This window comes from Centropristis striata, chromosome 1 (genome assembly GCF_030273125.1).
Source record: "Centropristis striata isolate RG_2023a ecotype Rhode Island chromosome 1, C.striata_1.0, whole genome shotgun sequence".
In the NCBI taxonomy this organism is placed as follows: Eukaryota; Metazoa; Chordata; class Actinopteri; order Perciformes; family Serranidae; genus Centropristis; species Centropristis striata.
The window spans coordinates 33,839,046-33,862,969 of record NC_081517.1 but is presented as its reverse complement, the minus strand read 5'-3'; the positions used below and the strand labels follow the sequence as shown (position 1 = coordinate 33,862,969).

At 39.5% G+C, this 23,924-nt stretch overlaps 2 protein-coding genes across 3 annotated transcripts in view; both read right to left on the bottom strand.

Annotated features, from left to right (window-relative positions):
* Positions 1-210: 210 nt before the first annotated feature.
* LOC131963672 (uncharacterized) lies at positions 211-3,634 on the bottom strand. The gene is made up of 4 exons (XM_059328380.1): positions 3,487-3,634; positions 1,798-2,281; positions 1,353-1,486; positions 211-1,033 (listed from the first exon to the last, which is right to left on the bottom strand). Exons 2-4 carry the CDS (start codon positions 2,271-2,273, stop codon positions 858-860), a joined length of 786 nt encoding a protein of 261 aa, XP_059184363.1. The 5' UTR covers positions 2,274-2,281; positions 3,487-3,634; the 3' UTR covers positions 211-857.
* Positions 3,635-4,367: 733 nt separating this feature from the next.
* The window catches only part of rab11fip4b (RAB11 family interacting protein 4 (class II) b), a 42,639-nt gene continuing 23,082 nt past the window's right edge, over positions 4,368-23,924 (bottom strand). Inside the window, exons 2-14 of one of the 2 annotated variants that reach the window (XM_059339529.1) lie at positions 22,307-22,560; positions 21,717-21,902; positions 18,761-18,895; positions 15,419-15,454; positions 14,102-14,201; positions 13,059-13,162; positions 12,710-12,850; positions 12,332-12,413; positions 10,893-11,030; positions 10,548-10,706; positions 8,549-8,629; positions 7,964-8,107; positions 4,368-6,813 (exon numbers count right to left, since the gene is read on the bottom strand). In XM_059339529.1, the coding sequence (XP_059195512.1) occupies positions 6,694-6,813; positions 7,964-8,107; positions 8,549-8,629; positions 10,548-10,706; positions 10,893-11,030; positions 12,332-12,413; positions 12,710-12,850; positions 13,059-13,162; positions 14,102-14,201; positions 15,419-15,454; positions 18,761-18,895; positions 21,717-21,902; positions 22,307-22,560 (1,680 nt within the window). In that variant the 3' untranslated portion in view covers positions 4,368-6,693. The remainder of the gene's footprint in view (positions 6,814-7,963; positions 8,108-8,548; positions 8,630-10,547; positions 10,707-10,892; positions 11,031-12,331; positions 12,414-12,709; positions 12,851-13,058; positions 13,163-14,101; positions 14,202-15,418; positions 15,455-18,760; positions 18,896-21,716; positions 21,903-22,306; positions 22,561-23,924) is intronic. The other variant, XM_059339537.1, reaches the window with a different exon arrangement.

Here is a 23,924-nt window from a genome sequence, read left to right as displayed (position 1 = left end):
TGGGAATGAACCCATTGAACTCCCATAGGTGTGTGGAATAACTTGAGAGAGAGAATCTGAAACCAACTTCCCCATCTAGTGGCCAAAAGAGGCCATTGCTTCTAGTTAAATGAGAGTGTGAAATCTGAAAAGGGCTTACTGCTAAACAGTTGAAACTCTTAACTACATTCATGATGGGTGAAGATAAACACGGAAGCTGTGACCACAAGGTAGAAGAAAATTTGATTTATTGTGGTTCTTAACAATTTGTTGTTGTTACATAATCAAATCATAATTTTTTGGTTGGGTAGTCTGTGAACATACAATTTCTAAACAACACATTTGATAGCTCAAAAGAGCAACTCATTACAACAACAGTGTTCCCGTTTCTCGAATATTAAAACACAAAAAATATTATAAATTTATAAAAACTATATTTTCAGTTATTGGAATACTAGTAAAATTATGAAATAGAAGAACCATTTTCAGTAACGATCACTGAAGCAGTAGAACAGCTTGGTTTGGTAGTTTATCTAAAACAATTGCTTAAGATCACAAAAGACTAACAAATTAATATCTGGCAATATAAAATCTGAATATAAAATACAAAATAAAACCTATAATAAAAAAACAAGCAGCTTGCAAATCTACCATCTTTAACCTAAGGGAGCATTAAGCTATTTGATGTTGAAGCTTTCCATTGAAGCTAACCTAGAGTAAGTTTAACATTTAACTACTTCCAGTAAGGTTTTAAATTAGAAAATAAGACAAATGCTGATGAAACAAATATTCTAAGCATGACTACTATCCACAATTGTACATTAGTAAATGAACATTGATTTCTACCAGTCCTATAAGATTAACAGCAGACGTCTGGCTTACTCGTCAGCGTCTGCGAACTGGTCTGGCTCAGTGGGACTGTTGAAGCAGGACCACCGGAGAGGGCGTCGGTGGTGTACAGCTGGGCTGTAATTGGCTGTAACTGGCAGGTCAACTGTGTCCCTCTGCTTTAGTGTCAAGTCCCGCAAAGAAAAATGGATGACATCTTGTGGATCTGGAGGATGCATAGAATACCAGTAAAACATCTGTACTTGGCTGCTTGACCTGAATCTTAAGAGCAGTTTTCATGAGCTAAACGTTGAATAAACCTGAAATCGACTGTTCATACAACTATATATATATATATACACACACACTATATATAACCCCTACTGCAAAAAATATAACCCCTACTGCAAAAAAGGCTAATGTTCATTCATTTACCTTGAATAAAATACATATAGTTACTAGAATATATTTCAGGTATTTTGTAACACCAACATATATTCTGAATATAGTGCTGTGGAGGTTGAAAGTGTACTTTTTTTTTTTACCGTAGGGTGTGACACCAAAATTGAGCTTTTCCCAGTCGGTCACTTTGACATCTAGGATCTCATTTTCCCAGTTTTCCTCCTCTACTGGAGGCATCGCTGGAGGTGCTTGGTTCTCCGGCCAGCCTCTATAAAAACTGAAAAATGTATACATCTTAAACTAACTTAAGCATTCCAAAGTCTGGCAAATCTATTCCGAGCAAGACACAAAAGGAAACTGTATGGAACCATATTCAAAACTATTCACCATGCACTAACTTGAATTGCACAACTTTCCGTAAGAATCCGCCAAAAACACAGTGAAGTTTGCAATTTATACAATGCAGCAACAGCCTTGTAACAGTAACTCTGTCATATATAGGATATTTGACTGACATGTGTGAGTAATAATGCCTGATGTACATTTTGGACAGATATATTCAAAGCAGCTGTCGAGAGGGTGCCACACCTTTTCTTCTGTTTGCTTCTCGCCTTTCTTCTCTGGTTATTTTCTTTTGTTGACAGGCTGGGTTGTGATGACATTTGGTCTGAATTGCACAGCGAAGCAGCAGTGTCTAGACTGATGGCCCCATTCACCGAGCTACCAGCTGGAGTTCGTACGCTGCGGTCCCTGCCAGCTGCTGAAGCATCAGCGACAGCTGAAATCGTGCTTCCATGTTTCCCAACTGTCCTTGGGGGCACTGATTTTACACTCTTGCTCTTGAATCCATGGTTAATATAACCATTAACTACGAATTTTGGTTTGGTATCGTTGAATGTGCCAGCTGTTGTATTCCCACTGGTTCTAGTGTCAGCACCTGCCCAGCCATTGTGAACAACGGCTCCATTAACTAAACCTGTGCCTGGGACCTGACCGTTGGCTTTACAGGTGTTGTGACGCGTTCCACGTCTTCTATTCTCAGAGGCCATACCATTCTGAGGCATCACGTCACCTGTAATGAATAATCTGAGGGTTAAATATACAAGTGCTCAACTCAGGGTTGAACTTCTACAAAAAAATATATATCATATTTTAGATATTCGCACAATTAAATTAGGTTCATTCATGGATTCAAGGATGACTGCTAATGATTCTGTGGATCCCATAACCAAGGCCCTGTGTTAGAACATCTGGGTTGTACTGGTCAGAAATAAAACAATTATAAAATTCAAATAATAAAAAACCCCCAGCTCATTTAACTTACCCCTGGGACATTTTAAAATGTGTTGCTAAATACACTAGAATTAGCACAAGAGCACATACTGTACAGCATGTGGTTTATTAATGAAAAAAATGTTGTGGAAGAATACCTCAGACAATTTAAATGATTTGGTTTCTGAGTAAATGTTGGACGTAGCAAGCACCATAGTTGCGTGATACATCACACCCCTCCATCTTTTCCTTTTACTGTTTGGTACTAGATACATTACTTGGCCACATTATTAGATATAGACCCATTAGACCCAGTAAACAGCTCTAACACATATTCTGCCTTTTCAAAGCTATTATGGCTATTTTTTTGTTGTTAAAACTGTTAAAACTTTCCAAGAAGTGGTAACTCAACTATCTGTTCACCACTGAGGTCATAGTTCGTGATGGTGTTATACTAGACTGTATTATATCGAAATTAGTTTTTCTTCCACTTTCATGTTTGTAAATAGGGTGGGCAAAACAGAAGCAACACCTTAATACAATGCAGTTCAACACCACTGCGAACGACAACCTAATCGAAAATAAAAGGTATAATTAATGTCTGAGCTTGTATTGGAGTGCATTATATTGAACAGGTGTGTATCATAATTAAGTGGTCATTGAATGTAACGTTATACTGCCAATTTAAAAACTGAAATCAAATACACTCGGTAAGGTCAAAACCAACTGTCAATTAAATCCTCCCACTATCGTTTTAACAAGTTCATGAGTTCACATCGACGTGAATCAAAAATTAAAAAAACAGCAAAACTTTTGGTAGTAGTCTTTCCAGCCGCCCATTGACTGCCAGCTACCTGCTAGCATCGCTCATTGGCTAACTTAGCCTTGTGACTTGTGCTTACCATGGGGAACAAAATACAGCTAAGAGAAATCCCAATAAAGCTAGCTCAATTAAAGATCAATCACACAACTTAACTCTGACTTTCTAATTTCGCTACCTCTTACCTGTAACTGTAGCCTGAAGCACACCTGCCCTGTGCAGCACCTGTTTATATACAGTCTATGTGCAGCACACGACGTAGGAGTGGCACGTTCAACTGACTGGAAACGACCGGAAGCCGGGGTTGCCGACTCTTTCGAGTAATTATTCGCCGATAGGTGGCGCTAGAAAACAATAGCATTTTTGTAGAGTTAGGTGTTTATATTCAGTTTTAAAAGGTTTGAAGGAAAACACTTTACCCCTTGGAAACTTTAAATATTACTCGTCTGTTTATTTGGAGTTTGTTCTTTAGTCGGGGACAACAGCAGTTAGTTAACGTTAATTTAGGGACAGAACAGTGACCTTGCGGAACCAATGAGAAGGGTCTAACTGCAGTCTCACAGGCTACAAGACACGCCCATTTTACCACCCCTGACAGAACTTCCAGTAAAATATACTTACCTTCATCCAAACCACACTCTTTTACTGATCCTAACCGAGTAGATTAACTGTGTCATGTCGTTTATTAAAGTACTGTACTGTAATTTTGACCTACTTGTAGTCTGCTTTTCTTAAGTATTTCCATTTTGTATGCTCACAGTACACATTTCAAAGGGAAATGTTGTTTTTATTGCACCCTGAGAAACACTTCCAAATACAACCTGCTTTCAATCAATAGTGACCAGTATACATTTTTACATCAGTCATCTAGCTGAATAATCATGGAGTATTTAAATGTCTCTGCAAATGTTTATATTTACAGAACAGCATGTACAACACAGTGCCAGCTGAGACATCAGAAGCATACACCACTGCAGGCATAGAAGAAAGTGAGTTGTACACACACACACACACACACACACACACACACACACACACACAAGGAGAAAAAAAACACAATTTGAAATGATTTCATGAGCCAGCATCACTGCCAAAGCCATTTTTATTGCTGTTTATAGTGACTACATCACATTGGATAGCCCTAATGATTCAAAATTTAAGAGCTACAAGAAATGGGTTGGTGAAAAATTTTACAGCTTAATGTATGGTTTAAATTTACTTTTTTAAAATCTAGAATGGCACGAGCAGCTATAGAATGAAAAGATTTGTGAAGCAAAACAAGACACAAATCAGCAGGTATTGGTAAATAAGTTAATATTGCTCATAATGCTCACCATTTAGTTTAAGTTAGGAAGACAGTTTACAACCATATAAAAAGCCAGGTTAAAGCAGATCGAAAAGCAATGGACTTACCGTGACTAACCAAAAAAAAATTGAGAAATGAAACAAATTACCCCCCACTGCATTAAAAAAACCATAACATTGAGAAAATCCCCAAAATGCTAACCTGACCTGCGTATCATACAAAGCATTGTGCTATACCGCTTTTCTAACAGGACACCTAAGCAATCACAAGTTCGTTCTTGATAAAACTGTATAAAATAGTTTTCATAGTATCAATCTGAAAAAGAGTGGTGAGTGGCACATAAATACAAATTATCACTATAATTACAACATTTACAAGTCAAGAAAATATGTCAGACAGAGACATAGAATGAACCTTCAAAAAACTATGTAAATCTATAGCAACATCATCTTGAAAAATGTCCTCAAAAGGCACAGACAGAAGAAAAGGTGAACCATGCAAAAGGAAACAGATTTTTCTTTTGTGCAAGGAAGCAAAACTCAAGTTTAAAATAATTACATAATACAGCAGATTGTATTGTTTCCCTTCGCCACATGATGCCCTCTTCATTACAGTACGGAATACTGTACATGTGTGTTACAACAAATCTTGACCAATTACAGTGATTTAAAGTCAAAATGCCTTTTTGGCCTCACAGAGAGTGAAATATCCAGTTGTACATTCGTGATATTTACAGTATTAGAGAGTTTGAGGGTTTTAAAAATAATCTGCAACCTGTAGGCTTCAATGAAATTGCTAATCCAGTTTTTTTAGTTACCAAAAGGTGAGTCTCCTGTGCATGCTCACGTACAATATTTGAGTTTATTTCACTGAGCATACAGAGATGATCCAGTAAACCGTTTTACAATGGCTACCAGTCACTCCCGACGTGAATCCACCACAAACCCTGTACATTCATATCCTTTTATTTCTGTGCAACATTGTTGGGTCTATTGCTAGCAACAGTGTAACCTTCTCATGCCAATGCATTGCCAGCAAATAGCAGCCATGGAAGTTACAGTTTAAAGACACTCCTTGGTTGCAGCTTCTGCTCCATAAAGTGACACTCTACTACCCATCTGAATCAACTAAGGGCCACTTCTCAGTGAAAAAAAATCACTATATTGGACTGATTGACACAGCAAGGTTACTGGAAGACATGTTCTCAGGAATAAAACATATTCACCTTCAGTTATCCATCACCGACTTCACTAAAACCCTCCTTTGCTCGCTTACATGGTCCAATGTCTGACACCTCACTTCTTTAAAGAAGCAATGCTTTGCTTTACATTTTCTGCTTCTTATTTTCTTTCTCAGACCACTTTTTGACACTTTTCTCTTTCCTTTCTTAAAACGTGCCTTTCCAAATACGTCGTCAACATGCATTCTTCAGAGAACACCTACATGACAGAGGAGAAAAAAGGGGCCGTTTGCAGATCAGGCAACACATGGCTGGTCTGCCTTCATGCCTCTGAGGGTTAGGTTTACAGTCTGTCTGCCAGCTTGTTTGTCTGTCTCACTGTATTTTCCTTAAACATCGTACCGAACTGTACAATACAATTAATATTACACCAGGGTACAGTAGAACGCACATCAGGTTTGTTACATTGTTCCGGTTTTTATGTCCAGGTACATGTGTCCAGTGTACTACATCCAGTCCATCCTCAAAGCATGTTGAGTGCAGGATATTCAGGAAGAAAAATCACCTGTTTTTGCAGATGAGATAAAAGTTGTGACAGAAACTACAGTTCACAGCATAGACAGTGAATAAAAACAGAGCAGAGTAGATGAAGTTGAAGAGTCACAGTAGTATGACCTGCAGTCAGAGAGCAATCCCTGGTTGAGAAGACTCCCTTTAGCTATTTCCCGCCACAAACAGCAGGGGGCGATACGAGTCTATATATATGTTCCAGTTTCTAAGACGGCTCTGGTCCTCTCTGCTTTCCTGTACAGATTCCTGACTCGGGTTGCAGTTTCTGATCGGACAACTGGAATGATCCTCATTCTCCCGAGACAGGGAACGATTCTCATTCCAGTTGAGTCACTGCTAGTCGCCTTTGATCTCCAGGATGGAGGGGTTGTGGTCCAGGATGGACAGGATGATTTTGTCCATGTACTGTCGCAGACGTATGTTGATTTCTTCCTGCTCCTTCAGGGCTTCCATTAACTGGGGAGAGAGACGTATGTCAAACACTTTTTCATCTCAGTTTACCAACACAAATTATACGTTTTTTTAGTTTTACTCTGAGATGACAAGTGACTTCATAGAAATAATTTGTTACAGGAACACCTGCTTCAGTCAGGTACATTAATTATATTTGTTATGTATTTTATCTTTTCTTTTTATTTCACTGTGTTCAGCCTGTTTTGGGTGCTGGGTGTGGAGCTGCCAGCTAATGGCTAGACTCCATAAAAACATAGCGGCCAGGTGCCAGATCATAAGCATGCACATAAGGAGAAGCTACAAAAATGGTAAACACAGTGCAGAAAAAAAATATTATCATTATTGATTACACTCAACCTTTTTCTCGATTAATCTATTAATCATTTGGTAAATTATAATTACAAAATAGTACATTTAGGCCATAACAATTTTACTAAAGAAAGAAAACCAGCAAATTCCTACATATATTGTTCATTTTTGCTTAAAAAATAATTGATTATCAAAATAGTCGCCAATTTATATTGTTTTTCTTGTCTAGTGATTAATTGTTTAATCCACTGTTTGGTTCAGCCCTTCTGCTGCTGTGGGTACAGATTACATAATGCCTCTGCTATTTTATACATGAATAGAATATTTTAATGATGTTCCACTGTTGTTGTCTATGTGTGAGAAATGACCTCCATATTATGCATAATACATTCAAATCTACAATAATGTAATATCCAGAACACTGTCATGCTGTGCTGTGCCCCAGAAATACAGTTACACTCTAACTACTGTATGTACGTGATGAAATCCACTTAAAGGCATAATATGTTACAGTTCCGTATATTAAAAACTCAAAATAGGACTAGACCTATGTTATGTATTGTGTAAAGTTGTGTGCAACCAAAACTAATGCATACAGTAACGTTATAGCGTTACAACGAATGGTTAGTGAACTCTTCTGATGGAATGTTAACAAGTTAACACTAAGTTAGCTAAAGTTACTCGCACCAATTTTATTTAAATAACGTGAATGAATGTCACTATGTATATTAGAGTAACAGATGGATTTTTTATTTTGTTATTGTTTAGAGTGAGAGACCCCTAGTGTCAGAAATTACATACTTTTCATGGAGGAAGTAATGTGTGTATATCTTTCTCATTTTACCTGGTCTCTGGAGGCATTTTCTATCTCAGCAGCTAGAGACTGGGCCTTGGTCTGTGTGGCAAACAGGTTCTTTGCTTCATATAGACTAAGGCTGAGGATCTGGCCATTAAGCTCATCGTTCTGCTCCCTCAGCTTCTGGTTGTCCTAAAAATACAGAATCAGGGAGGAAGGTAGAGGAGAGAGAGATAGACAGAGAGTGAGATAAGTATCTGGACTACACAAGTGTAAAATGCTTTCCAAAAATAATGGCCGCTACTCAAGCCTCACTCAAACCTCATGACAAAACAGGCACTTGGTACCTCATCCAGCAGCAAACACAGCATCTATTTTGGCAACACCTACTGGACGTAACATGGGTTATTATGCGTGTTACAGAACAAACTGCTCCCCTGCTTTGTCTGGTGTGTTATGAAAGCTCCATGATTAAGTTGCCTTTGAGTGCTGACAAGAGGTCAGTTTGCTTTTCCCTTGCACCATCAGTGAGGGAATTGCAGCACTGACCCCAATTCAGCTCGAGCAAGTTCACTCTACTCCATTGTGATTAGTGGTTAATCAGGAGGTCAAAGGTCACAGAAGCAATTTTACCATCAGACCAGGACGGAGCCGAGCCCCAGACAACACCAGGTGCTGGAATTCAGGGGGGAGAAAGTCCTGGGACACAAATCGCTGGACACACACATACAGACATTTACAGAAGTGCACAGGCAGGCGTAAAATAGTGAGCTAATCCTAGTGGATGTCACAGGGCAGTGTCTCTCAAATTAGATAATTTATCCGCATAATTTGTCCGACCACGGACGATAAAATTAAATTGTTCTAAGTCTAAACCTGCAGGAAGCACCTCAGGATAAAAAAGTTGAGAGAGACAGGCATAAAAAGAGAAATATCTGCAGATTGAAGCTGAAATACAACCGTTATTATCATCTCTATTCTTGCTTGCCTGCACTTAGTGTGACAAGTTAGGTCTAAGGCTACAAATGGGAATTTTATCATCTTTGTCCTTGATAAGATACAGACACTGTACAAATCATCACTTCTAACTAACTGGCTATGCACCACTTATAGAACTGTTTCATGGCTTGGTGGTTTTAGAAATGTCTGCCTATAATAATATGGCCTTTTCTGTCGGCTTCAGAACATGGAAGCATCAATTCATATGCATAACATCAGTGAATACAATAAAATGACTCTGCAGGCTTTAAGGCAACTTCAAGGAGCTTTAGCATCAACTTTACGAGTCTTATCAGAGATATCTTAAAAACACTCTAATCTACTCCCAGGTCTCTGATATTTACTTTGCACCAGGTCTGTACACTTTGCAGGACTGGAAACACTAACATGACATTTGAGTCTGGCAGGCAGACACCTAGAGGCAAATGTCATAGTATCTGGAAATACAGAAACTAAAGAACAGAGAAAATTTACAGAGCACATGTACTTTGCAGCAGGTACTAAAGTGTAATGAAGCCGGGTTAAGCTCCATAACCAAACTATCAGTGCAACATGTCGTGGATGGTGCTGTAGTTAAGAGGGGATTTAAGGGGAACAGGTGAGCCAATGTGATTGATGGTTATTGTTACCAGCACTGGTAATGTAAGGTAATATATTCTGCCTAAACCCACCCTGTTTCAGTGTGATACACATCTGCAACCATGGACAAAACAAAAGTGTGGCTTGACTTATAAAATAAGCGCACTCCCTGTTCCTCTGGCAATACACACAACAATGTGTCATGGTAATGGAAACTATTATACTCCCTGTAAGAGCAAGGTTAAAGGGATAGTTCAGATTTTTTTGAAGTGGGGTTGTTTTAGGTACTTATCCATAGTCAGTGTATAACCTACATTAAATGGAGGTCATCACGCTCCTAGTTTGGAGAAGCAGGAAAGAGTACTAAAACGAAAAATAACCAATGTACTAGTGTGGACGGAGGAAGCTTAGTTTATGCTTTATTTACAATATTTTCACCACTTTACCTTCCTGGTAAAGCAGTTAAAATATTCCACATATAGTGTACACTTAAACTGAAACTGATGTTTTTTTAGGTGGCTTAAATCTGTTTTGCTGCTACCCCCATCTACTGTAGGTAATGCACTCAATATGGATTTGGGCCTGGTACAACCCCACTTAAAAAAAAACAGATTTTTGCAGTGATAAAAATAACTCAGGAAGCCCACCTCAATCCCTCTGAGGTACTTTGGGCAAAATTTCAAGGCGCTAATTTGTTGATTGTGTTTGAAAAATACTTCTTTGAAATATTAACAATCTGCTGCTTTCAAAAAAATCAACCATGATGTGTATTCTGTGAGAAACCAAGTATTCATACATAACAGGCAGCATTCAATCTGTGAGGATATCATTATTATAGCGTGCTTTGAGACTTAACATCCACGCACATCTTGTACTCTTCAGTGCATCCAAACCAAAGCTGTGAAACAGGCGCCGACTCACTTTCCATTCTCTAAAATCAATGTGGAAGCCTTTTATGATTACCTCCACATGTTAAAGCACACTCAGCGGCTGCAGTAGTCACAGAGCTGACTGTGCACAACAAAGAGCCTTGAACAGAGTCTTTCATCAGTACCTGCTTAAGCCTCTTGACCTCGTGCTCGAGCTCCACCTCTCTGGTCCTGCTGTTGAAGTCTGCCAGCCCAGAGGAAGAGCTGCGACTGCGGCCAGGCCTCTCGGTCTCCAGCTTGAAAAGCTGCAAATGCTCCAGCTCTCGACGTAGGTCCTCTATCAGCTACACAGAGAAAGGACAATGAACACTGGTGTTATATAATGCCAGTGCAGTATATTGTAGGTGTAGGTGTATGAGGCAGCATAATTGCAGTGAGACAGAGAAGAGTGAACGAGAGGAAACAGAGTGAGCAGTAGAACAAACAACCCACTCTTTGCATGTCTGATTACATAAAACAGTCCCTCCCACCTCCTGCATGTCTTCCTTTTCTTTCTGGAACTGCTGTCTGTTCTGTCTCAGTTTGTCCATCATTTTCCTGTAGAGGTCCATCTCATCTTTCAGGCGCAAACTGGTGTCCTCCAACTTGTCGGTCATCCTTTGCTTCTCCTGAGAAAGAATGGACATAAACAGACAGTCAGTTTACAGTTTTGTGTTATATCTTCCTATTTACAGTATGCAATCTTTCAAAGTCTGAAAACCCAAAGACATACACACATCTACAGTGATACAACATTTTTCGTATAACAGCATAGATCTTTGGTATCAAATATTTTCAGCGTGCATTAATTCATGGTATTTTCACAAACAAATATATGCAGTGCTGTGCAAAAAAATGCTGTAAAATAAGAATGCTTTCAAAAGTAGAAATGTTAATAGTTTATTTTTTATCAATTAACAAAATGCAAAGTAAGTGAACAGAAGAAGAATCTAAATCATCACCCTTTGCCTTCAAACCAGCATCGATTCTTCTAGGCATTTTTACCACACCTGCCTAAGACTTTTGCACAGTACTGTACATATAGAGCTAAGCTCTCTATTTTCTGTGACACACATTCTTGATTTGTGAGCGTTGACCACCGTCTGTTTAAGTGTTATTTACATAAGTACTGTCAGAAGACATAGGTGTTGTTTAACACCCAGTGGCACACCCTATGTTATACACAAAATGACAGTTCCTCATTATCTTTTTCTGTGTGTCTGCACACATCTTAATCACTATTTGTCATTTTTGAAAGGGACAGTATGACTGTTGACTTGCATGTGAAAAAGCAAAATGGAGGATAATACTGATGCAGCAGAATGAGAGATATAGTCTTTCTTCTTCCTTGTAAAAACCTGGTGCTTGCTTTACCCACAATGCAACTCTATCTCCAATAATTTGCTTGCAGATTTGGGTGTGTTATGCTAGAAGCAGCTTATGTAGCCTTGAGCTGCTAGCCTCAATCAGAGATGACGACAGTCTACAGAGGTCTGGTATGTACACTTCTTTCTACAACCCTTAAGCGTAAAAAAATGTTGGCATACTGTAAAACGTAAGTAAAAACAGAATGCATCAAATTCAGAATTCAGAGTGTATATTTACAAAACCTAAAGTTTATCAGTTTATCATAAAATATACATTCTTTGTAAAGTTTGCAATATAATGGAAATCACAAAGGCAATTATCACATTCTGTTTTGTTTAAGTTTTAGACTTTTTGGGAATAGGGATTGTAACTTCTCACCCCCAGATTTATGTCATTACCTAACTTCTAGTCTGATGCTGCCTCAAGTGACATCACTTGTGTAATTTTATCAGATTCTATGTGGCTCCCTTTTAATGTAAAAATAAGGACAGAATAAATAAAAGACAAACAAAATAAAAGAAAGCAAACATACCAAGGAAGATGAAAAGTAAACACAGCTTACCTCATCCAGTTTCTCTGTCTGTGACTTGAGCCGGGACATGCTGAGAGACATCTCGCTGTTCTCCTCCTCCAGCTGCTTCACTCTAAAAACACAATATCCTGAACATCAGTTTACTTTTATACATTTAAGCTGAGTGTGTCTCTTAATCAGCTTTAAGAAAACATCCACAGTATATGCTGCAGAGGCAACTGACTAACCCCAGGAGGGATCTGTGAGCTCTGTTTAGCATACAGTTTTACATTCTGCATGATAGCTGAACAAGCAGACACGATTTAATAGCAAAAAACACTAATCTAAACTGTACCTCAGCATCTGACAATACACAATAAAATCATACATTTGCATATTAATAAAAACATGTAAGAGTGAGTTTCTCACCGGTTGGTCAGCAGCTCTATCTGTGTGCTCTTGTCTCTCTCCATCTTGCTGTAGGACTCTCTGTGTCGTCTGAGCTCCTCCTGCAGATTTAGTTCTGCTCGCGTCTCCTGGTCTTTCAGCTGCTCCTCGAGCTCATGAACCCTGAGATGATGGACACGTCAAACAAAACTCATTCAGTTCAGGATTACAACTGAGCTGATGGTTACTTCTTTTGAAACAGTGAATACTGAGTTTCCACAATGAGAAGTTACAGAGAATGACCTGTGAAATATACTGTGATAATGGGCTGGTCACTTTTTGTTCAAACATAAATCATGTATATTTCTGAAACCCAGTTCTCTGACTCTACCTGTGTACGAGCTGTGTGTTCTCCTGCTTCAGCTTGGACTTGATATCACCGTTCATCAGAATCTCATTCTCGAGTTCTGCCACCTTCTTCTCCAGAGCGCTCACCTGACACAAACAGAGACAGTTCACTAAAACCTGAATTTGTACCATTAACACAATTATATGTAAGGATTTAAGATGATGTATGCTGTCAAATGCTGGCCAGTCTTCAGCTGTATAAAATAAGAGACTGTAGCTGCCGTGACATCACCTATTGGTTCTTGGACTATTGTTTTAAAGCCTTGAGTTTGGCATTTTGGCCATCTTGATTTATGGAGCCAGAAATGGCCATATTTGGAGAGGATGGATCTGACTGTGAACCCAAGGACACTATGCACGCCCATGTATACCTGACTGCACCTGGTTCCAAGGCTACGCCATGCACAGTAAGCTTCCATAATTCAAGGTAAACCAAAAACAAGTTTATGCTATTTAAATCTACAGTGCCATGTATACGCATTGCACACCTCTATCCTGATTAACGGGTTGCCTTGTCAATCCCAAGAAAGTCACACCCTAAAGCATACCTTCTTGTATTGTCTATTTTATTCCAAATGGGACAATAATCTACAAAAAGAACATCAAGCTAAATTAAAGAAGACTTGAAACTAGCGATTGGGATCATAAACTAATTAGAAAAATGTTTACTGAGGTAATACATCAAGCGTAAGTAGGGTAATTTTGAGGTGAGTTGCCCCCTGCTCACCATTAGAAACATCCCTCAACAAAACTGTAAATATCACATAGGCACTACACAACATTTTCCAGATTTCATTAAAAAAGTATTTGTGCAACTCCCAAGGTTTTAAAGGCATGAAAATTTGCAGACGTAAGAAGAATCCTGACAAGGCTCATCCTCCGTACATCCACCAGAAACAACTGTGTGTTACTCTCTGTGATGTTTGTGCCAAGAGCATAAAGAATGCTGAAGGTGAGATATATTTAATCTTTTATGACTTTTCACAAGAGCTTAGTTAAATAAAGGTCAGATCAGCATATTCATACCTTCTCATTGATGTCGATGTCACAGGAGTCGATGCTGTCTCGGAAAAGGTCTTCTGTGCTGCCGTTACTGCTGCTCAGGTTGCTGTTGTGAAGCAGCTGCCTGCTCAAACACACAGAGACACACAAAGTTCAGGAATCTGCTCTGAATAGATTCAGGTGAGGACCAGCTGGTTTCACACATACTGTATTTATCTGAGTGTGTGTGTGTGTGTGTGTGTGTGTAAGAGAGAGAGTGTAAGTGAGTGAGGTAGTGTGCTCTGCTCTGCAGTGATCATACTGTGTGATTGCATAGATGGTATAGGACTGTTAGGACGGTGCCAAGCAGAGAAGATGGTGCAAACAGAATTTAAATGAAGACAAGTGTGTGCGCACACACGCACATGCACACACACACACACACACACACACACACACACACACACACACACACAGCTGTAGATACCAACACATGTGTGCATATATTTGACTATGTCACACAATCAAGTGTGACATGAATGTGACATGCCGTAATGTGACTCCAGCTGCCCTATTTTTCCTTCTGATGGAAATAACAGCAAGCTTCTGATCCATTACTGTGATTAGCAATGAATGGAGGAGAGGAGAGGAGAGGAGAGGAGAGGAGAGGAGAGGAGAGGAGAGGAGAGGAGAGGAGAGGAGAGGAGATAAATGACAAAAAGAGGAAACAGAAAGGAGACTGAACAGATAAAGAGAGCAATAAACTGAAAGAAGTAATCAAACCAGACAGAGAGAACAGTAGAAGGAACAAGTGGAGAGAGCCAAACCTTATATTGAATACATAGATCAGGGCTGACAGGCCATTTTCACTCTGTCACTATAACTCAGTTACTGTGGGTGGAAATAGGACAAAATTCCAGATACAGAACATTTCACTCAGTACAGACCAACAGGCTGTGAACAGAGAGACATGGCTGACACTGAAAAAAGCTGTTGTCCAGACTCTCTTGTTCTAAACTTCAGAACAAAAAGAAAAGATCCTACAGCACGCCTGCTTTCAGATGAGATTAATTCAGTGTAGATGTCGTGCGTTTTCACTGAATAACCGGTTACTAATTAACTGGTCGGGCAGCTGAGTGATAACTAATCTTTCTGTGTGTGTGTGTGTGTGTGTGTGTGCGTTTGTGTGCCTGTGTCAACAAACAGAGTAAACACGTGCAGCACAGGCTGTAAAAGTCATAAAGTACAAGTGACCTTTTCTGCAGACACACACAGACACACAGACAGACACACACACAGACAGACACACAGACAGACACACACACACACACACACACACACACACACAGGTGAGTGGCTCACCTTCCAAAAGCAGTGCTGGAGATTTTCCTGCTTGGGCTACAAAGGGAAAAACAAATGACATTTTTATTACAGTGAACTGCCATGGATACGTCTAGACTCACAGCTTAACAATGCACTGGAACTAACTGCTGATGCCGATTAAGATTTTGGCTATTCAGAGTGACAGTCATGCAGGAAAGAGAGAGGAGAAAGAAACACTGAAGGACATGTCAATGATAACGCAATTTCAGTGCGGGTTCAGTGAGCGGGGGGTTTCTGTCAGCTCAGCAACTGTCTCGGGGGACAAAAGCCCAAAGACTCTTTCAGTCTGACGTGTCTGTCTGCGCTGGGTTTCACATCGGATTAACAAAAATGAACAAACATACCGTAGGGCCGCGCAAATGACAGTTGATGTAGACATAAAACTAACATTATCAGCAACTCCTGGTATGGCTTAATGCTAGGGCTTGGCAGTTTCTTTATTTCTCTTTTTGAAGTCATTGGACAGAAGTTTCATAACAGCATATTTCAAGGGTTTTGAGAGAAAACTAGACTACTGTCACTGACACTTGGTTCTGTTTTCAGGCTTCACAAATTGTTGCCCATGACAGGAGACTCTGGCCTATTGAGAGCTCCTCTTGGCTGTTTCAGATAGTGGAAGGAGTGAAATATAAAGATAATTGGATACAGCGATGAAGGCGGGACCCTGTTATTCTTAAATAAAGGCCCTAAAAGTGTTTGTAAGAGGAAGTTCGGCAGCCTGGTGACATTACTAGGGCTTGGAAGAAAGCCTTATTCAATGGTGGACAATCCTGCAAAAACGTATTTAAAAAAAAAAAAGCCTTCACTATTGGTGAAACATTTTAGAGATGGAGAGCACATGGCTGTTGCTAACTTAAGTTCATGTTTATGTTGCTCACTAGCGCCTCGAATCACAGCATGTCATCTTAAAGGGCCATTAGCTAAATCATGTAAACTGTTAAGAAGCCAAAAGAGATGTATCTTATTCAGTGTAGACAGCAACTGTGAAAAACACATAATAAAATGTTACAATATTTTCTTCACCAAGAAATAACTGACAAGGGTGTCTTAAAGGCTGATCTTTCAGGAGGATCCTCTGAGTATTTAGATAAAGCAAAGTTTCCCAGAGAGTGTATAATCCTGAGTGACAAAACGATTCCCCTGCAGCTAATGTTTCACTTAACCTAATGTCCCCTTTGAAGAAGTCTAACAGGCTAAATTGTAGAGAAGAAATACTGTTCGCAGAATTTATCTTTTATCTCTGAACTTTCATCAGCACAATATGCACTCATTTATAATTTAACATTTTATGTGTGAGAGTGCATGTGATCTATGTGATCTTGTCTCAGTCTCTTATGTACAAAATACACTAATTAAAAAGTTTAACAAGGTTTTTGTTTTTACACTGTTAGAATTATGAGCAGTGCATTTTAAGGTCATGGTACAAAACTTCTTTAAAACTTCTTAACCCACCGTTTCTTCTTCCCACAAGTAACATGCACAGATGTTCTCAAAAGTAAGTTCACAGTGAGTACTGCACTAGACAAAAAATATCTCAAAACTACATTACCAATATTAAACAGGAAGGTAATCCAAGCACTCCAAAATGTAAGAAAAATAAGGAAAAAGCCTTGATTATATTACAAAATCATTTTTCAAAAGCCGTCATGTTTCGACCACTGCAGGTCTTCGTCAGGACTTTAAACAAACACAAACCTGTTTGAACAAACCGGTACATTCTGATTTCTTTCCCATTTCTCAACAGCAGCGTACCTATTTTGGACCTACGGTCTAATAAACAGAGCAACCATTCATCTCTTTCTCCTGCATTGCCACTATTTACTATTTTTATCACTGAGAGCAAGAACTCAGTGTTTACATGGACATTGGTTACTGTGGTGGCATGTATGTTTTCCTCTTCTATTATTCATTTTCAAACAAACCACAATCCACCCACTAATTTCATGACTTTACAACCCATGTGTCACTAAAGCCAAATTAATTAAATTAATTGGGTGTAAAGGAGCTTGACACGCCTAAGTGATCCTTTAAATACTGCATGCTGCTTAGTGGCGAAAGCTCCTTCTGTCCATTCTGAATCCATTTAGTCTTGCCTAAAATCAATCACTTTGCTGCCCGTTTCTCATTTCTTTTAGACAGTTTCATATTCATCCTTCTTCATCGAAATCCATTCCCACCACCATCCTACTCAGTCTATATTCATGTCCGATGAGCTCACTCCATTCAGAGTAATTTCTCCAATCGATTTACTTTTTCCTTCTCTCCCACTCTTGCTCTTTCCACTCTCTAACTCATACTTCGTGCCCATCTCTTCTTCATTATTCATAAGGGGAAAGTATAAAGTCTAATTAGGAGAGACATGTTGGATTACAGGGCTGTTTTTCTCTGGGGAGAAATTCTGCTGAGTCAGCAGTCCGAGTCCCGGTTCACACTATTATTCAAAAACAACATTCGGTATTCTCGAAAACCATGTCTGTTTGTGTGCGCGTGTGCACCTGTGTCTGCAGGTAGCCAATGGAGTTATTAATGGCCACAGATTATGTTTCCAAGAATAGATTCCTGATTACAATGGCTGATGAGGTAAGCAGAGGAGCGACGGCCTTATATAACAATCAATTAGTGCTTCGGTGTGTGTGGACATGTGAATGATGCTGATACGTTCGTGAACATTTTGAGCTTACATTAATAAAATTATTCTGAGAAAAGAACCCACAAAGCAAAAAGTAACATGGGTCAACCTCACTAATCAAAACCCTCTGCGTATATCCTCTATAACCAAGTATATAATATTATATATATAATTTAATTTGTTTTATTTAAGATTTGACTTTTCAATTTGATTTTAGATTAGTTTAAGCTTTTGTGTGCTAGTGTTTCTTTGGTTTCAGTTTTTGAAGAAATTCCCTTCATGTATAATGAACTTCTTGTAATATACCATTATTGTACTGAAAATATTACCTGCCAGGATAATTAACACTAATTTCTCACAGAAATAGGTCACCCCAGCTGTTTTCAATTAGAAGCTTTTGTTTCTAGAGTATATGCCCCAATGAGGGGCCATATTAAGTTTCATTTGAATGAAAGTGGCAGGAAAAATTGCAGTCAGTGAATACATGCTGGTGATTTGATTTGAGTTGACTGGCTTATTAGAGTGGAGTGGTTAGCGGGAAGTGCGTGAGGGCTAAAAACTCATAGCTGCCAAAGCCACTCCTTTTTCAAGTTGTACTAACAGATGGTATTTGGTGGGTGTAGACCTTGTGTTATACCGTGCTGTGTGTGTGTGTGTGTGTGTGTGTGTGTGTGTGTGTGTGTGTGCCCTACCTGTTAGCCTTGAGGTTTTTGAGGCGAACCTCCAGGTCATTTAGCAGATTGACCTTTTTGCTGCACTGAGAACAGTAGACATCCATCAGTTCACCGGTGTAATGCTGACGCACCTTACGAGGAGTCTGCCCCGCACTGCCAACACACAGAGACATGCACAGTTTTCATCTGACAATAAACTGAGAAGGATTTATTTCAAATTTAACTGGCAGCGATTATACCTGCATGTGTAGCAATATGACCAATTGAGTTTGTAGAGTTAGTAAGGATGATATTAAACCATTGAGCAGGTGGCAAGATGGATATAAAATTGATCTGGCTATCCATTATGTAACAGCAATAAAAAGTGAAACAGACAGAAAGATAAAAGTTCTGACCATCTATGACACCATACTTATTTTCTGAGACAAATCCTTTGACTCAAAGGTGCACAGTGATAGCACTTTGGAATGAATATTTGAAGCCAGAAATAAAACTGGCAGTCTCCACTGTGTTTCAGATAGCTGGGAAGACGCAGACACTTCAGGCAAGACATGAAAAACCATGACCTCATTATGAGATCTGTTGCCAAAATAATGAGAAGCCATAAAGCATTAGATGTACCTGAAGACAGGGCTGTGTATCAGTCATACCTTGAAGATATCGACTGAAATAACTCAGTACCAAGTAGTATCAAAACATCACCAGTCAAACAATATCTGCATTTGCAAGTGTTCTCTGATTTAATGCATCGTGTGATAGGCCCAATACAGCAGCAGCTACAACCCATAGAGTCTGTGGTGTGTAGCAAGTGTTGCATGGTGTATTTGATGGAGTTCAGTGTGACAAGATATCAACAAAAGGTTTAAAAGTATGGTTATACTATACGTATACGGTGTCTGATACAAATAAATGTGATGGCGGAGGCATTTTCTGAAACTAAATGCTTCCATTTAAATGATGAGGGTATCAAATCAAGTACTCTATTGGTGTCTGTGTCCCTTTAAGGCAACTGGTATTGGTTCTGGCATTGTAATTTTTCACACAATGTCCGGCCTTGCAAGACACACTCCCTTATTTTGTTACAGTTTCCAATAACTCTCCTAAATTCCATCCCAGCTCAGTGTTTGTACTCGAGTTCTCAAAATCTTCACTTCTGGTTTCGGAGTTGGCGAGCGTAACTTTAACCCACTTTGTACTGTAGTTGCTCAAACTTCTTTCCCATGCTGAGTTGTCTAAGACTTCTTGTAAATCCTCGCCTCATTTTGAATTTAAATCTCCATGCCAACTCCACTCGGTGAGTTTTGTCTGCTTGGTATGCGTGGAGGGAGCATGGAGCAGTATTGCCTCTCTATCAGCCGGGAGACTTAATCCCATTAAACACAAGCCTTTGATGAATATTAATGTGGCCTTAAGGGCAAGAACTCCTAAGCTACATTTCTACAGTCAAAACTCAAATATATGAGGCAGGTAATGATTCTGCAGAGCGAAGCCATAATATTTAAGAGTTAAAGCTACAGAAAATGGTCAATTATAACTTGACCTCTGAGAAACAACAATGAAGCCTACACATAACTGAAACATATAATTATCTGCACTTAGCAGCACACTGGGTGCTGGGACACTGAACATTTGTGGCTTGGCCTGGAATTAATGATACGATAGGCTAACTAATACTTCATTGGCTAATTAAAGCTATTTTTTGCTGAACTTGCCTCGACCTGTTGTTTACCTGTACTTTCACCACAACACTCCCTGTCACACCCAAAACATCAGGAAACTCATTCTTTAAACAAAGTTAGTCATCAGTAAATGACATAATCATCGTCATTGTCCACTTAGTTCAACACTTAGGTGTGTTCCTATTAATGTTGCAACAAGCTAATTGGGGTAAAAAGAATGTTGCGAGTTTGAGAGACAATTTGACAAAAACAAAGTTTTTATGGAGGAGGAAGGGGAGAGTATGGAAGCCCTGAGAAAAAAATTCTGGTGATCCATTTTCTCATTGTGATCTAAATGTTTTTCTCATCTGTGTTTGTTTATGACTTAACAACAGGTGAGAAAAATATTTTGCCAGGATAATCTGTCTAAATTTCTTAATTTTTTTGCAAGTGAGTTTTTTGTTTTGTTTATGTTTTTGGTCAGGATCCCTTTTTGCAACAAAAAAAAAAAGTTTGTTGCTGTAATAGTCATTTCAGCGACAAGAGGCAGAAGTTCACCACTACCCCATGTTCTAAATAGGACTAAAAGTATTCATGTTTTCTCCAGATGAGATCTAATTTCTCTGTATGCACTCTAAACACAAGGTTTACATTATATGTTAAAACGTATCTCCCTTGAAAAAGTCCTGGTTGCTGATGGATAGAACGCTAAGCGGGATGTGACTGAAACTCAACACCACAACAACACGCACCATTTTTAAAAGCCAGCGAAGTAGTGAGTAGTCACAACAATAATAATGCCATGTGCATGATGTCCATGTGCATGAACACAGCGACAAGAAACACAGTTAGCTCTGCTCCTTCCATCTCGGCGTCTCCTTCCTTAGTGTTTACGTTTGGCGCCATGTTAAATCCGTCATCCGACGCATGTGATGTCATGGTCGAAACTTTCGCTAAGTGATTACACAACGATCGAAAAACCATACATCACCTCAGGAGTCTAGCAAATCCCTCTGGGGCCTTTTTTTGTCATTTGAGAGGGCGTGGCCTGAAACTTTCCCAGCGGCCACTTTTTACCCTAATGGATACGCGCCTATTCAGAACAAGGGACAGTGGTGCACTTCTGCCTCTTGTGGCCTGAATAAGTATTACAACATAACAACACCCAAAAAAAAAAAAATAATAATAATAATAATTCACCTGGCAAAACTTTTTCACGTGTTTTTTCACAGATGAAAGAAATTTAGAAATATTATCTTTTCCACTCCTTCATCTGTTCTTAAGCGCAGGAGAGAAATGCTCCAACTCTCTCTTACCTAGAGGGCACAGATGAGCCGAGATCAGAGTACCCGTTGGTTCGAGTCTCGTCGTCTGGGCAGGGGCTGCTGGGAATGTAGTCTGGTTCCTCTCCTTCTCCGTAGTCTTCAAACTGCTCCTCGTTCAGAGAAGCTGAGGATCGTGTTGATAAGTCAGAGGTCACTGAGACGCTGGTGTGACCACACCTGAGGAAAAAAAAGAGTGGTCTTATACTTACACTGCATTTATTATTATTTTCATTTTGGGTGGTGAATTAAAACAAAAGCACTTCATAAGTAATGGCAGAAGTACAGAATTTGTTTCAGATTCTGATCTGATATTAATGATGACACATGATTACAAAGTAGCCCTTGATATATTGTCCTTTTATTTGAGTTTATAGGACATTTTCCTCAAAATGTCACTTGTACACTGATACATTTTACAAAGGCAGTGGAGAGAAAAAAACTGCAGCTGTGGCTATCAGACTTGTATTTAAAAATAATGTTTTTATATTTTTATTCCGACAGCAAATTTTGTATGCAGCACTGGAACAAGGAGAAGAAGTAGCATAAAAAGTTGAAATCCAAAGACATGGAACAAAGCTTACTTCTCCCCAGGGAAAAAGAGATCCCCCAGTGCGTCTTCTTTGTCTACAGATCTGATCAGCCCGTCTGAGGTGTCGGACCCTTGGGTGCTTTCCACTGCGCTGTCTCTGTCTGATTCCCTCTCCCTGCCGTCGTCTGCCACCTCCTCCTCAGGCTCCTCCACCTCTCCCGGGAACAGCTGGCACTCAGGGACGGGGTCAGGATAGGCCCGCGTGCACATGATGACCGGACCAAGCCCCTGCTCCTCCTCGCCACCCTGCAGAACAATAGGAGGAAAGGCAAAGACAGAGAAAAAGGGAGGGAGAGAGAAAGTTAACACACACATTTAAAGACACTGTATTTTTTTCCGTATCGTATCGTATCGTATCGTATCGTATCGTATCGTATCGTATCGTATCGTATCGTATCGTATCGTATCGTAACCAGAACTAAAATGCAACAATGTATTTCAATGCACATTTGGAAGATTCGCATGAGAAAAGCTTGATGGAAACACCAAAATGGAATACAACTTTCAAAAATGTGCATTAAATGTTTTTACACAACAAATAGGTGCTACTACACTAGACGGAGAAGCTTTTTCTGAATAAGTTCTGACGTATCAAACATTTAACTCACATGACTACCTGAGCTGTTTCTGCTCTGCCAGTCAAGACAAGCTGACATGAAAGAACAATTATAAGTTGCCCAATTGAATCAAATTCCTGAAGACTTTTCTCCATTTTCTGCCATGGGTGACCAAATTTGTCCGATTAGCAACCATTTTGTTGTTGTTGTTTTTTCTCTCTCGGGCAATCTACTTCTTCTACTGTTTACTGACGGATTAGCCTACAGCAATAAAGTACAATACGTTGATGCAACTTTGTTTATTTGCTCGAAACCAGTTGTTGGAAGCATCCCTAATTCACATTTTGGTCAATGCAACATTTCAAAATGCCACTTCAAAATTATTGTAACTATTGTTTCCCCTTGGTTTTGACCAAATAAACCCAACTACATCTTAACATTATAGTCATGAAGCAAGATTTATATTAGGTTGGATTTCCCATTAAGTAAATTCAATCACTGTGGGAGTGGTCTTAAGTTCACACAGGAGGTCTGCAGGGCGAGAAAGGGTAAAAGAGCAACAGGTCAAGGGTCAGAGGTCCTGCTCCATCTAGTTTCACTCGTCAGCAGCTCAAGTCTCGTCTAATGCAACAGAGGACGAGGGCTTATCTCAGCATGACTGAACAGCTGAAACACACTGCAGCGTTAAGGAGGAGGGCAGGCAAGGACGTAATGAGGCAGGAGAGAGAGCAGGGTGAGTAACATGTTGGGTAACAGAAAGAGAGAGAGGGAGTAAAATAAGCATGGGTGGCTGTAGGGATGGAGGTGGAGAGGAAGAACAAGAATAACAGAGAAGAATACAGCTTACAAGCGAGGAGAAGTAAAAGAGGGCATAGGAACAAAGCCAAGAAGGAATAAAAAGGAATGAGCAGAACAGTGTGAGGCCGAGATTAGAGACGAGAGTTTGAGAGCTGTGAAGAAAGATAGAAGAGGCAGAGAGATAACAGAGTAGCTTGAGGACAGTCAGGTGGGTATCAGACATTACAGACTAATAAAGGTTTCAGACGACTCTCT

What these genes read in the sequence shown, in the direction of transcription:
- LOC131963672 (XM_059328380.1), bottom strand. Translation starts at nt 2,273, where the DNA reads ATGCCTCAGAATGGTATGGCCTCTGAGAATAGAAGACGTGGAACGCGT. An exon ending in AGAAGCAAACAGAAGAAAAG is followed by an intron (nt 1,487 to 1,797) that starts GTGTGGCACCCT and finishes TACATTTTTCAG; the next exon opens with TTTTTATAGAGGCTGGCCGG. An exon ending in TTTTGGTGTCACACCCTACG is followed by an intron (nt 1,034 to 1,352) that starts GTAAAAAAAAAA and finishes TGCATCCTCCAG; the next exon opens with ATCCACAAGATGTCATCCAT.